We start from the raw sequence: 14234 nt of genomic DNA, 5'->3' as shown, positions 1-14234 counted from the left end.
TGTGATTATGTTATTATATATAAATGACTTTCTAAAATAATATGACCAGAGAAATAAAATAATATTTTTAGAAAAGTATTTAGTTTAGTATTTATAATATCAAAATTACTCACACTCGGTCATTATTTAGCGATGGACTTTTCAAGTAATATAACACAGTGCATATCGAAAGAGAATCAAGATGCTTATAAGCTAGACTCGCATGGGCTTAGACACGAAACCTATTCCTTCTTTTTGCTATTTAGAATGTAAAAAAGCTCAAAAGGTAAATAGAAATAGAGAACAAATAATAAAATAAATGTAGGTGTGTATATACAAAAAAAAAAAACTAGTGTGGTTGGGTGCATAATTTTAATACTAATAAACTGACTTATAAGTTACTTACTGCTCTAAATACTGTTCCATTTCACTGGTGTGTGTTTTAGATTTTCTAATTATATTACAGTTTTATTTGGAGTGGAGTGATTGTGAATTTTTAATTTTAAAATGAAAATATGTTGGACAAAAATTAGACTAAGTTAATTTTCTACATTTATTTAAAATAGTTTTTACCCCATTTGAGAATCAGTAAAAATTGACTTATTGATTATTATTTTTATTTTTATCCTTTACCCCATTGTTCGCCCTCTGTCAAATGTTGAGGCATATTCCTTTTGTGTCATGCGAAGCAACATATCAAATGTGGATCTAAGTACTCTTATTTTTTATGGTTATGCATTTGGGAGTTTTGAATCATTTTTTTTTTGTTCTGGTATTGGTTTTTCATTAGGGGTTTTGGGTTTAGTTTTTTTCAATTTGGGTTTCTAGTAGAGAGTTCTTTCTTTTTTTACAGCAAACTTCTTTGATTATGACTCTTCTCTAACGAAGTGAACGCGACTGTGGTGTCAACTTCATTCTCAGTAGTGTGATTGTGCCAAGGAGACATTGTTCGGTGGGAGTGGGGTTTTACCGTTCTGGAGAATGATCAAGTTGAAGTCTTCAGTATCCCTACACTGTTTGGCGAAGAGTTCTTCTTTTCGAATCTCTGACCCTTATTCAACATTCTTTTTCTTAAAACTGTAAACAAAACAAAAAAATATTGAAACCCACAGCTCAAAACTAAAACTGATTTTCGTTTTCCAGAATTTCAAAACCTTTAACTATAAAATATAAATTACATCGAACAGGGCCTACATTAATGACATCAAAACAGTCATTGTGGTTTCTGTCATAATTGATTCTAGATAGAGGAGATGATGTAATTCTTGTTACATAACCAAGAAGATGAGTCATTTGTTGGAACTGCAAATGGTAATTGGTGAGGGATCATGAGAAAAAAATAAAATAAAAGGATGATTGATTTAGTAGTTAAGTTCTTAGTACTGCAAGTCTGCAATATCATATAAATAGATGGATTAACTATAATTTTATCCAAGTTTAACTGGGAGTGTACAAAAGATAGAAATAACAAATTCTAAATTATTTATTAAGTTATCTATAACTATGATTAGTTAGTAAGCCTGATAAATACTTCACACTAATACATAATTACTCAAAAAATGTTATCATTTAAGTATAAAATAATATAAAATATTTAAAAAAAAAAATTATAATAATTTATATAAAAAATAATTTAAAATTAATTTCTAATATAAAAACTTTTATCACCTAGAAGATGACTATTAAACTCATTAGAAAAAGGTCTTAAATATGTGAATGTAGGAAAAGTTGGTTGGATTTTGTGGTAGCTTTCCCCTCCTCATTATTGTTGTTTATTTTTAGTCATAGAAAACATTACTTCATTTCATAGGCAAAAAGCAAAAGCCCCTCAACCCAACACACCTAAGACGGTTATCTCCAAGCCTCACTCCCTCGTTTCTTCCGCCCCCTTCACTCACCTTCTATCTGCCAATTCTCTTCTATTAATAACACCCACCTCTTTGGTTCCTCTTCCCTTCAATTCATCACATAATAACGACACTACAAAACATTGTTTTTAGCTCTTTTTTGTTGCAGCGAAACCAAAATGTCTTTCACTGCAACTAAGTTTGCACCTTCTCCTCTCCCTCTCAATTCCACCACCCCCAGATCCAATGACAAGCCTCTCTCTTTCTCCTTCGATCACTCCAAGCCCAACCCTTCTTCCTCTTTCCTTGGATCCACTCGCAAGCTTCTTCGCTTCAATGCTCTCGCTAAACCTCATGCTCACACACGTGCTTCTTCTTCCCCTGTTGCTGCTGTTCTTCTCGAACGAACCTCCAATCTGGTGACCCTTTGTCCTTCTCTCTTCGTTTTTGCTTAAAAAATCTCTGCCTTTTTTTGGATGGGTATTGATTCTCTCAAATTGTTTTGGTTCAAAAAGTTTAATTTTTCACTCAATTCAACTTATTGGAGGTGGACCCAATTGGGTTTTTGAGCTGCATGAATCAAATGGCGATGCTTTTTTTTATTAATTTACTATGTTTATTCTCTTTCAGATGTGTAGTTACTTAACAGTTCATTTGGGTTAAAAATTAAACTTTTCACTCAATTAAGCTCATTGGAATTGGACCCAATTGGGTTTATGAGCTGCATGATTCAAATCTCAATGCTTTTTATTAATTTATTATTTAGGTTGCTGTTTATTCTTTTTCAGATATGTAGTTACTTAACAGTTCAATTGGGTTAAAAAATTAAAATTGTTCACTCAATTAAGCTCATTGGAGTTGGACCCAATTGGGTTTATGAGCTGCATGATTCAAATGCCAATGTTTTTTTCTTATTGATTTATTATTTGGATTGCTGTTTGTTCTCTTTCAGATGTGTATTTACTTCACACTATGGTGATATATATTTTATAGGACAAAACTTAGATGTTCTGTATAAGCGTTTTTGGTACTGTTTTTCAATCAAAATTGGAGTTTCTCTTCTGGTAATCTTTGTTCACCTTTAATGAAAACTTTTATTACGTGAATTAGCGATGTGAAACTGCAATTCTGATTGGAAAACAACACCAAAAGCACTTATGGAACTGCATTTAAGTTTCAGCAGTGCTATTTAGCACGAAGAAACAACACACGAGCACTAATATGGATGGGCTATTGTTTTTTAAAAGTAAATATTGATTAAAACTTTAAAAAAATATGAAATATGTTTTTGCGGCAACTACACGTTCGTGCATGTTTCACGAAAACTTTTTCGCACAAAACAGCAATTTCCTTTATGTTTTGTCCTATTTTATATGGGTTTAGTTTTGTGTGTTGTTTGCCCAATTGGCTTCAGAAGTTTAGATTATGGAAAATAGTTGGTGTTGTGCTACAGTACTGATTTGGAATTTTTTGTTTGGGAGTAAGTGTTTTGAGATTATTGATTTTGTCTGGTGAGTACAGCTTGTTACAAAAGAGGAAGGGTTGGAGCTCTATGAAGATATGATATTAGGGAGGTTCTTTGAGGACAAGTGTGCTGAGATGTATTATAGGGGCAAAATGTTTGGTTTTGTTCACTTGTACAATGGCCAAGAGGCTGTGTCAACTGGGTTCATCAAGCTTCTGAAGAAGGAAGATTCTGTGGTGAGCACCTACAGAGATCATGTTCATGCATTGAGTAAGGGGGTCCCGTCTCGGGAAGTGATGAGTGAACTGTTTGGGAAGGCAACAGGGTGCTGCCGAGGTCAAGGTGGTTCAATGCATATGTTCTCGAAAGAGCACAACTTGCTCGGTGGGTTTGCCTTTATTGGTGAAGGAATTCCGGTGGCCACCGGGGCTGCATTTTCGAGCAAGTACAGAAGAGAGGTTTTGAAGCAGGCAGATTGTGATCATGTGACGTTGGCATTTTTTGGAGATGGGACTTGTAATAATGGGCAGTTCTATGAATGCCTGAACATGGCAGCTCTGTGGAAATTGCCAATTGTGTTTGTGGTGGAGAATAATTTGTGGGCTATTGGGATGTCGCATCTCAGAGCAACCTCAGATCCTCAGATATGGAAGAAAGGGCCAGCATTTGGAATGCCAGGGGTTCATGTAGATGGGATGGATGTTTTGCAGGTCAGAGAGGTGGCAAAGGAGGCAGTTGGAAGGGCTAGAAGAGGTGAGGGACCAACTCTAGTGGAATGCGAGACCTATAGATTTAGAGGGCATTCATTGGCTGATCCCGATGAGCTTCGTGACCCTGGTGAGAATTCTATTTAGATAATATCTTCTCTCCCTATGTTCTTAATTTTGAAGTACATGTGCTGATGTTCCTTTGCATTTCTGGTGGTATTCATCTTCAGTTTCACTATGCATAATCCATTTACTATGGCGTTTAGTTTGCTTAATTTAGTCTTGGATTAGCAATATTAAATGATGGAGTTGAACTTGCGGTTGCATTCTAAACCTTTTAACAGTGTAAAAGTATTATGCTTAATTGGTGAAGAGTTCAATGGCCTAAACAAACAATTTCTTGAACTTTAGTTATTATCTTCAAATTTGGAATAGTTTTTCAAAAATTGTTAAGGCTTGACTACAATATATTTTGATTCCTTAGCTACATATCTTCATTAAAAAGAAAGTTTTAAAAGCCAATGGTAAGTGGAGTTGAAACGAAGGTTACTGCTGTTATTAACCTGGCTGAGAGTATACATAAAATTATAAACATGGTCTTATTAAATTTTATAGTGCAGCCAAGGCATCCGAAAGGTCCCCTTAAAAATCGGTTCATAAGGAAGTGGTCTACCCAGCTATATAAGCACTTATCATGTTCATGAATTACCCGATGTGGGACTATTCTTAACACGCCCCCTCGAGTCAGGGCTCGTCACCACAAAGCGAGGGCTGACGGCACCCACCGGACAGAAGCAGAATATGGCTCTGATACCATATTAAATTTTATAGTGCAGCCAAGGCATCCGAAAGGTCCCCTTAAAAACCGGTTCATAAGGGGGTGATCTACCCAGCTATATAAGCACTTATCATGTTCATGAATTACCCGATGTGGGACTATTCTTAACAGGTCTTGATTTAAAGGAGAAGATTTATGTTTATGCTGAACCAATTCGTATAAGCATTTATATGTTCTACCCCAAGCTATGTAAATGAAGATTTGATTGGTTTGCCATTTACCCAAAAAATGGATAACCAACTACTAATCATAAATCTCTTTCTGCTTTGGCAGCTGAGAAGGAACACTATGCCGGTAGGGACCCCATCACTGCATTGAAGAAATACCTTTTTGAGAACAATTTAGCCAATGAGCAAGAATTGAAGACCATAGAGAAGAAAATCGATGAGATCCTCGAGGACGCTGTTGAGTTTGCAGACAAAAGCCCTCTTCCACCCCGCAGTCAGCTTCTGGAGAATGTCTTTGCTGATCCAAAAGGCTTTGGAATCGGACCAGATGGAAGCTATAGATGTGAGGATCCAAAGTTCACTCAAGGCACAGCTCATGTCTAATCTTTTCTTGCTTGCAAGTTGGAACTTTCATTTTTGTATGACTCTTCTTTTTCATATGCCTTATTTAGTGATCAAATGTTACACAATGTCTAATATAAACAGGATTTGCTCTTTAGGTTGGTAATTTGGTTTTACGTGTCTTATATTTATCATTGTTTGTGAAACTAGTGGCAAGAATCACAATCTCCAGAATTAGATTGTAGCCTCTACCAACGGTGAATAATATAATATTGCTATTATTATCTTAAAAATTAAAGTTATATTTTAAAATTTAGCTTACTTTAATTTTTTAAAATACATGTAATGTTTAAAAATATTTAATTGTAAATAAATTACATTTCATAAACTTTCATATCAAATTAAACTAGTATTTATTTTTTTTTTCCATTCAACCATACATATAACAGAGTACTTACAATTTCCTGTATAAAAAAAAAAAGTACTTATAATTTATCACCAAAAATATTTTTTTTAATTAAAATAATTTTCCAAATTATTTTTTAATTTGTATTTTCCATATTTTACTAATACTGATATAGTAGTAATAATAAAATAAATAGGGAGATAGTGAACTTCTTACGTTATGAGTGGAGAAAAAAGAAAAAGGAAGGAAAATGCCACCTAACAGTAACACTCTCTTTCACACTCACGCCTTCGTTGTTACACCCTCTTCTTCTTACTCTTCCGTGCACACCCTGAAACTGCAAAAACCTCAAGTGAAACGATTCGTTTTGCTGTTCGCATACCCAAGGCGTTCGCGCACGTTTCTAGAACCTTCTACTTCTTCTTCTTCTTTCTCTCCTGTGAGGAAAACTAAGGAAGTGGCTGAAGAATATGTTTACCCTCCCGAAAACGATGACGTTTTGGAGGACGAAGAAGAACGAGAGAAGAGGCTTGGAAAAGCGTGTGAAGTGTACGTGTGCAACCTGCCCCGAAGCTGTGACGCAGCATACTTACTTGATATGTTCAGGCCTTATGGAACCATTCTATCTATCGAGGTCACCTTCTTTTCTAATTTCAATTTCTTTTGTGTTTATATATTTGTTTTTTTAATATACGTTAGCTCGCCCAGTTTAGCAAAAAAAAAAAAGTCTTATGTTTTTGTTTTTAATTTTAGTTTATGTATTATCTGAAATAATTCTAAAAATGTTACTTTTATTTCTGTTTTTTAACTATAAATTTTCGTTTTTTAAATTTCTTTTTACAACATTTTCAAAACATCAACTAAGGTGGTGTTTTTCATTCAATTATGAATACAAATATTTTTTTTCTTCTTTTCATTGTTGATAATGCAAGCTTCACACTTTCGCAGCTTCTTCCATTTGGTTATTTATTTATTCTTTTGCTTTCTCTTATTTATTCAATTCCATCTGCACAGAGGCGTAGACTCAAGTGTCCTAGACTCCTAGCCCTTTGGTTTTTAATCGTGTCGAATAAGGTGGTGTTTGATTCAGTGGCATAAGACTTTGTTGTTGTATTAAGCACCTAATTAGTAGTGTCTGACAAGTGTAAATGTGTCCAACATTGGGAAGAAGTGTCAGTGCTCATATCATAGGTTGCAAGATTTTCATTATCAAATTTTGCTAGTCCAATTTGAAAATTGTGATAAAGCAAAGTTTCTAATCATTATAATCTGAATTCTGAATCATCATCTGGTCTTGTCTTTATCGTGATGTACTTGCTTTACTTCAGGTTTGCCGGAATGCTGAGAATAATGAAAGTAAGGGGTGTAGCTATGTGACACTGGGATCCATACACTCAGCAAGAAATGCAGTTGCTGCATTGGATGGATCAGTTTGTAGGGGGAAACTGTCTCTCCCTTGCTTGTATTAGATTTATCATGCCCTAGTTGTTTGATTCTATTTTTTTTCTGTTTTTGGCTGAAGGATGTTGGTGGGTGCGAATTGCGGGTTAGATTTTCAATTGAGATGAATTCTAGAAGGAGGAGTTTTAACAAAATGAACTCTTCAACCAAGAGAATTTCATATTATGAATCTCCTCATAAGCTGTATGTTGGCAATCTTGCAAAGACTGTTAGACCCGAACAGTTGAGAGATCTCTTTTGCAGATTTGGAAATATAGTTAGTGCAAGAGTGTTGCGTGATTTTAAACAAGGGAACAGCCGAGTCTATGCCTTTCTCTCCTTTCAATCAGAGGCAGAAATTTGTTACTGTTATTTTTTAATTAGTTTGGTCTTTCTTGCAGGAATTTTATGGTCGTACACTAATCGTTAAAGAGGGTGTAGAGAGGAGTGAGGACTGAGCCATAACTGCAGCTTTAGTGTCTGCATAATAATGGCAGCAATTTTGGTTTTTCACATGAATGAAGACTTGTAGTGTGTATAGCTGAGGCTTTTTGAACTAGAAAATTTTAGCTCAAAGAAGGGGTGAGCCTGACACTGCGGCAGTTCAGTAAAATAATGGATTCATTCTATTTTACTTCTCTTGTATTTCAAGTTGCAATGAGTGATATCAAAGAATTGTAGTGGAGACAATTTGAATTTTGAATTTAACCGTGGGATGAATACTACTACCATTACTATAACTGTTGCAGAGAATTGTGAAAATGAGAAAGTGAACAACCTTATGCCGAGTAAAGCTATTTTACACTATAACAGATGCCTTATATAGGTCATAATGGCATGTGTGATTGTGTTTAGAAATGCGTTTGCAAGACAGTTTATCACGTCCAATGGCTAAAAAACACAGAAGCTAGAATTACTGCCTGTTTGGATTGGTGTCTGTAGCATCCAACGCACATAAAATGCTTCTGTGTTTTTATGGAAAAAATGAATGTAGATTTACATTAAAATGTGGATTCTCAATTTGTATCAAAACACACTATTAGTAGTGTCAGTAAAGACATGAAAAATCACATCAAATATATTTCTAGAAGTAGTCCGAACATGCTGTGAATAGCCCTGTAACAGTAGTTTGAGTTGGCTATAACAGCAGCTTTGTTGTTTTGTAAACCATGGAAGACGTTTTTCCTTTATACTTTCTAAGTTTACAGAGCTGATGACGGCAACACATGATACTGATAAGCAGAGTAAACTTGGTTCTATAAGGAAGACATTATCACAATTCACAAGCATAGGGATATTATTGAAACAGAAATAGTCTTCGGGTGGCAAAAACATGAATCAGAATACCCTAGTGAGATATTGACCTTATTAGTTATTAGAGTCCATTTGTTTCAACGTTATTTTTTCATGAAAAAGATCATTTTTATTTTTATTTTTTTAAAATACTTTTATAAGTTTAGTGTTTTTCTATGTTTTTTAGTAACTTTTGAAAAAAAAATATTGAAACTATTTTTTTAAAAAATAAAGAGTATTTTTATAATTTTAACCAAACACAAAATAACTTCTGAAAGATATGCAATATCTATTTTTTTACATAATTTGAAAATCGATTTTTTAAAAAATAAATAAAGGGTCCTTAATGATTTATTTGAGAGAAAAATACTTATTAAAGGTATTATCACAATCTTGGTGCTAATTATATATATAAAACCATCAAACTGAGCTTATTTGTGTATTTTTGTTTTTAACTTTCCTTTTAAGACTACACTCTATTGCCAAGAAAATAAGAGAAGTTTAACAATGTTTTTGTAAGAAAAATATCAACAATTTAATCAGTTATTGTCAATAAATTGCTTATAGATATAGTGAAAAAATTATCATAGAAAAATTGAAAAATTATAAAATGAAATCAGTTGCTTACATAACCATGTAATTGAATTGTACAAATTGTTTTAGTAGTAAATTGTTTTATGTTTTTTAAGATGAGCTGGATTGAGTACAGGTTATATTATGTACCGATAATTAGTATAATTATATTTGTTCTGTTCACAAGTGCTATAATGCATGTATTTCAATAGATGATTGACGATGTAGCCCTTTTTATCATCCAACTTAAATAAGCCAATACTGTATAGTAACACGATATCGAAGTTAGAGACAATAACTCAATTTTGGCAGAACATCTCAATTCTCAAATTCAATTATGCATACAAGTTTTTGACATAATTTTGACTAATACTAATAAAAAAGAAGAACAGAAAAACTAGTCAATGGACTTAAACTTGCTTTTCTTTCGTATAATTGATTAGTAGTTTTATTTGGTAGAAATTTTAAAGAAAATAAAAAACTGGCAGGTCATGTTATTTATGTACACTCAGAAATATTGCATGAACAACAATTAATGCATGCTACATTTATTTTTTGATTCATTTTTTTAAGAGATCTTGGATTCATTAATGCATGATATATTGCACACTACTATTATCATATCATTCCACGGTATATCATTTTACTATAAAATTACTTTTAAATTAATTTTTTATCATAATTCTTTATTTTTTTGAAATTAAATATTCTAATTTTTTTATGAAATAGTAATAGTTTTAATTGTAACTAACTTAAAGTATTAGATTTTTAAAAAAGAATGATGAAAATAAAAAATAATTTTAAAGAAATTAAAATCATTCCTCATTCATATTCATATCTATAAAATGTACCAAAAAACAATGTGCAAAGGAAGAAAGGAAGGGGGAAAAAATGAATTAAAATTGGGTGCTCCACTTGTGAGCCTGTACACACCACCAGACGAAAATATGGTAAAGTAAAACCCAGATGTTACTGTGAAAGCCATGAAATTGGGCTTCTTTCATTGTTTGAAATTTACCATATTTTATATTTAAAAAAAATAGGGATTAATTTGTAAAATAGACCAAAACGAGAATGTTTATTTACTCAACTAAAATCTTTAAAAAAAAAATGACAATAAACTAGAAGAAAGAAAAAAAAAATCCTGTGCCCTAAAACAACACCATTTAACAAGACTGTTAATTCCAAAGAATCCTTTAGAGGGTGAATAAGAGCATGGCTACGACGGAAGAAACTCGGAAGAAGGAAGGGAGCAACTTGCTAGGCTCCCCGAATTTCACAGAATTAGGAAACGGGCGTTTCAAGTGCTTAGAAACAGGGCACGAGGTCCTCTCGAAGGACATAGCGTTCTACTCTCACAGCAAAAAATGCCGTTTGGGTCTCATCGATTTCGCCTTGTCCAATAACAAACCCCCTCTCAACATGTTCAAACAAGACCCTCTCTGCCGGTAATAATAACTATAACTATTCTCCTTTCCAATTCTGTTACACTCTGCCTTTGGAACTTCAAATGTGTCTCTCATAGTAATCTTGTGGTTCGACAGGGGCTTTTAGGTTTAACAGAATAACCAATCAAATCTTTCCAATAACGAACGCACTTTTACGTTTAGCTAATTTTCGCATTTGGTTTTCATAGATTTAGCTCAGGGGTTTGTGTGTTGCTGAACAAACCTTGTGCGCCAAACATGGAAGAAAAAAATGTTTGTTTAGAAGTGGATTTCGTCATTTTCACACTAACGGTGATTTCTGACGAATTGGATTTTTTTATAATTGTTTTCAGTGGTGCTGTTCCTTACGAAAGTAAGTGGCACGAATTGCACTGAGCATGGGTACAAAAGCTTCTTTTAAAAAAAAAAAAAAATTGCAGAGAATGTAAAACAAAATTTGACAAGTCCTAAACTTGACATTACAGGAAATTGCCAACAGGCAGCAGATATGGTCACAATTGCAGTATTTCAAGTATTTCTAATTTCCCCCATTCTCTGTATCTGTCAAGTATGTAATAACAGTTATTTTTGTTCCTATTCTTCAGTTCAAAGTTGATATGTAAGCTGACTGGAGACAATGTCAATAAGTCAGAGGAACATATCTGGAAGCATATGAGTGGGAAAAGGTTTCTCAATAAATTAGGTCAGTGATATCTTGTATTTGCTAAATTCTTTTGGATTTGGAGTGATAGCAGAGCTTCATGGATGAAGTGGGGCTCAGTTTTTGTGCTAGTATTTGCAGATTATATAATACGTGATTGCGTATGGATTTTGTAGAGCTTTATTTACTGATGCATTTTGGCTTCTATAAACAGAGCAAGAGGAAGAAGAAAAGTTGTTGTGTCATGGATTGGAAGGTGGAGAGAGCTTACATGAGTCAAAAAGTGCAGATGGTGGAAAAAAGGATAGAATGATGAAGAAGAAAAAGAATAAAAAGAATAAGGTCAAGGAAATTGATGAGGAGAAATCGCAGGTGTCAAAAAGTGCAGATGGTGCAAAAAAAGATAGAATGAAGAAGGAAAATAATAAGGACAAGGGAATTGAAGAGGTTATATCTGAAGTTAGGAAGTCTTCCAATGAGAATAGTGACACAGAAGAAGACTTCTGGATGCCTCCTGCTGGTGATCGTTGGGACAATGATGATGGTGGCGATCGATGGGGTTCAGAGTCAGAGTCAGAGCAGGGAACTGAAGAGGGAGATGTAATTGGTATGTATACTCCTCATGCTTGCTCAACTCAAATGAGATTTAATTTAATATCAAATTAACTTAGACAGTCAATAACTTAGGGTCTGTTTATTTTAAAGATGCGCAGAATTGATTTTGATAGAATTAATTTTGAACTGTTGAACATAATTGGAATGTGTGGCCAAATTAATCCCAACTACAGATTTTACATTGAAATTTGTGCCTTGAAAGGAAGGATTGATTCTGAGTGTTTCTCAAACAGGCACTTTACTGATTTGTAACTCGACACTGATGATGAATGCATAAATGATGACAATTATATGCTCTTATTATTAGTTATTCTTCATTGCTACTAGGAGTGAGAGTATTGGTGTCTCATATGGTTTCTTGCTTATGTGTATGAGAAAAATTAATTCAGTAGATGATGTTTTCCTCATAGATGGTGATGCTGCTGAGGATTGCAAGGAGTCGGAAGAGTTGTCATCAAGGTATTTTCTTCAGTATGAAATAATGAAATGAAAGTCTCTGAATGATTTTAGGACAAATTAGTTGTAATGTTCGATTTTCCGTATTGTCATATATGTTGAATTTTCTTTTTCCCCATATTCTGTAGGACGAAAAGAATGTCGATAGAAATTGGACCAAGCAGCTTTGCTACAAGAAAAAAGAAAAGTAAGAAGAACTACCAAACTTAGTAAGAGAATTGCAAGACAACTTTTGCAGGCATTGCGTGATTTAAATTATGTCAGCCCAGGTCATTAGCATTATGATACAAAGGGGATATGGGTACAAAATACATTGTCCAAATGAATTTTTTTCTTGTATTGAGAAGCTGCTTTTTCAGTAAATTTGTATGACAAGCAGCATGAAACTATTAAATTGTAAGTCTTCAAGTATGCAGTCAAAGCCAAGTCTGTTTTTGGTATTATTTATACAAGGTCAGTACTTCTTTATGATCATGACTTAACCCTATTCTTTACATATTTTGGGGTCCAAGGCTCATTCAGTTTTAAGTGCATTATGATTTTAGATCTACTGTCCGTATTTCCTCACTTCATAAGAGCTTTTTCCTATTTTGGGTGGATGGTTTTGTTATTTTGTTTCCAATTATGCAGTTTTTTTTCATGATTTTACCGTTCACTACTCCAAAAAAATACCTTTGATACCAATTAAGTTCCTCTATGATAGTGGTTATAACCATAACCATTGTTTGAATGCCTAAGATAGCAGTTTTTGCACCAAGGTGCGATTAGATTGGTCCGTTTGTTACAACTTCTTATGTAAAACACTTTTAATTTTCCAGATGTTAACTTTTCAAAATAATTAGAATTTGACAAGAATTTAAGGTATGATTAAATTCAGTTGTTTGAATGTTTTGTATTTGAAACAAGTTCTCGTAAAATCAATTGCTCTATGTTTTTAAAAGTATTTTTTCTTAGACTAAATTGTAATTTTTATCGCTGGTTTCTCAAATATGTCTTAATTTGGTTAAGTCTCACGTGTGTACTCCTTATGTGGGTTGCACGGTGCGAGCCGATGTTTTTGAAAGGGTTGCACTGTGCGAGAGGGTTTTTTTTTTTCATTAATTTTTTATTTTTTAAATAGATGGCCATGATTTTTTTTCTTTTACTTTTTTTTCTTCTTTTCCCGTTTTATCCCTTTCTTCTTTCTTCTGTCTGTCTTACTGTCTCCATCAAGCCTTCACCTTCCTCTAATTCCACCGTTGTGTGCCACTGCTTCTGGTGGCGTTTTTTTTTTTTCCCGATCATTGGTGTAAATGAAAATAAAAGCAAGCTCATTCCATCATTTCAAACTTTCGAGTTAACTCTTATTTATTACAAGTTTATAAGTTCACTTACCCTTTACGGATGTGCAAATTCTTTTTTAATAAACTTTATAAATTCTTAAATGGAAGTCATTTTGGATTGTTTCTTATCTATTTAGTGTTTATCATACCTTTATCTAGTGTGTTGTTTTCGAATAAAAGAATTCTCACGTTTAATAACAACAAATGACCTAATACTGCTGTAACATCTACAAATATTGTAAAATTTATTATTTATTATTTTATTTAATTATATTATCCAAATGTTTAACTAGTATGTTATTTATAAATATTCTATTATTATTTTGATAATGAATTCTTAGTAATCTACTGGTTGACTATCGAGTATATGAAACTCGTGCTCGTTACCTTGCATTCCACAAAACTAGAGGGTGTTGCTAGGTGCACCCAGCATTATTGTTGGTACACCTAGCACTTAAGAGGAAAAGATTGAAATATCCTTGATCCGTAAGCCTTTTAAGTTGATCCGTAAGCCTTTTACGGATCAAGTTAATCCGTATGTTTAACATCAACATACGGATCAACTTGATCCGTATCAACCTTACGGATCAACTTGATCTGTACGATTTACAGACCACCCTCATACACACCCAGCACAAATACGAAAAAAGCACAGAGATAATTTTGACATTTTTAAAAAATGTTGGGTGCACCAGC

At 33.5% G+C, this 14234-nt stretch overlaps 3 protein-coding genes across 6 annotated transcripts; all 3 read left to right on the top strand.

Annotated features, from left to right (window-relative positions):
* Positions 1-1718: 1718 nt before the first annotated feature.
* On the top strand, positions 1719-5511 carry LOC100811207 (pyruvate dehydrogenase E1 component subunit alpha-3, chloroplastic). The gene is made up of 3 exons (XM_014768809.3): positions 1719-2245; positions 3348-4128; positions 5110-5511. Exons 1-3 carry the CDS (start codon positions 2006-2008, stop codon positions 5385-5387), a joined length of 1299 nt encoding a protein of 432 aa, XP_014624295.2. The 5' UTR covers positions 1719-2005; the 3' UTR covers positions 5388-5511.
* Positions 5512-5946: 435 nt separating this feature from the next.
* LOC100785171 (splicing factor U2AF 59 kDa subunit) lies at positions 5947-7925 on the top strand. 4 transcript variants are annotated; one of them, XM_014768807.3, is made up of 3 exons: positions 5949-6385; positions 7080-7107; positions 7274-7925. In XM_014768807.3, exons 1-3 carry the CDS (start codon positions 6002-6004, stop codon positions 7300-7302), a joined length of 441 nt encoding a protein of 146 aa, XP_014624293.1. In that variant the 5' UTR covers positions 5949-6001; the 3' UTR covers positions 7303-7925. The 4 variants fall into 4 exon arrangements, with proteins under 4 accessions (XP_006598875.1, XP_014624294.1, XP_014624293.1 ...); XM_006598813.4 differs by having other exon boundaries at positions 5951-6385; positions 7080-7185; XM_006598812.4 differs by having other exon boundaries at positions 5947-6385; positions 7080-7925.
* A 2249-nt stretch (positions 7926-10174) lies between these two features.
* On the top strand, positions 10175-12659 carry LOC100806918 (surfeit locus protein 2). Its single transcript, XM_003548070.5, has 5 exons — positions 10175-10505; positions 11090-11187; positions 11360-11752; positions 12171-12219; positions 12345-12659. Exons 1-5 carry the CDS (start codon positions 10273-10275, stop codon positions 12424-12426), a joined length of 855 nt encoding a protein of 284 aa, XP_003548118.1. The 5' UTR covers positions 10175-10272; the 3' UTR covers positions 12427-12659.
* Positions 12660-14234: the final 1575 nt, after the last annotated feature.

The sequence above is a fragment of the Glycine max genome, chromosome 16 (assembly GCF_000004515.6).
Source record: "Glycine max cultivar Williams 82 chromosome 16, Glycine_max_v4.0, whole genome shotgun sequence".
In the NCBI taxonomy this organism is placed as follows: domain Eukaryota; kingdom Viridiplantae; phylum Streptophyta; class Magnoliopsida; order Fabales; family Fabaceae; genus Glycine; species Glycine max.
The sequence above is the reverse complement of the archived record's forward strand: the minus strand, read 5'-3'. Positions and strand labels throughout refer to the sequence as shown.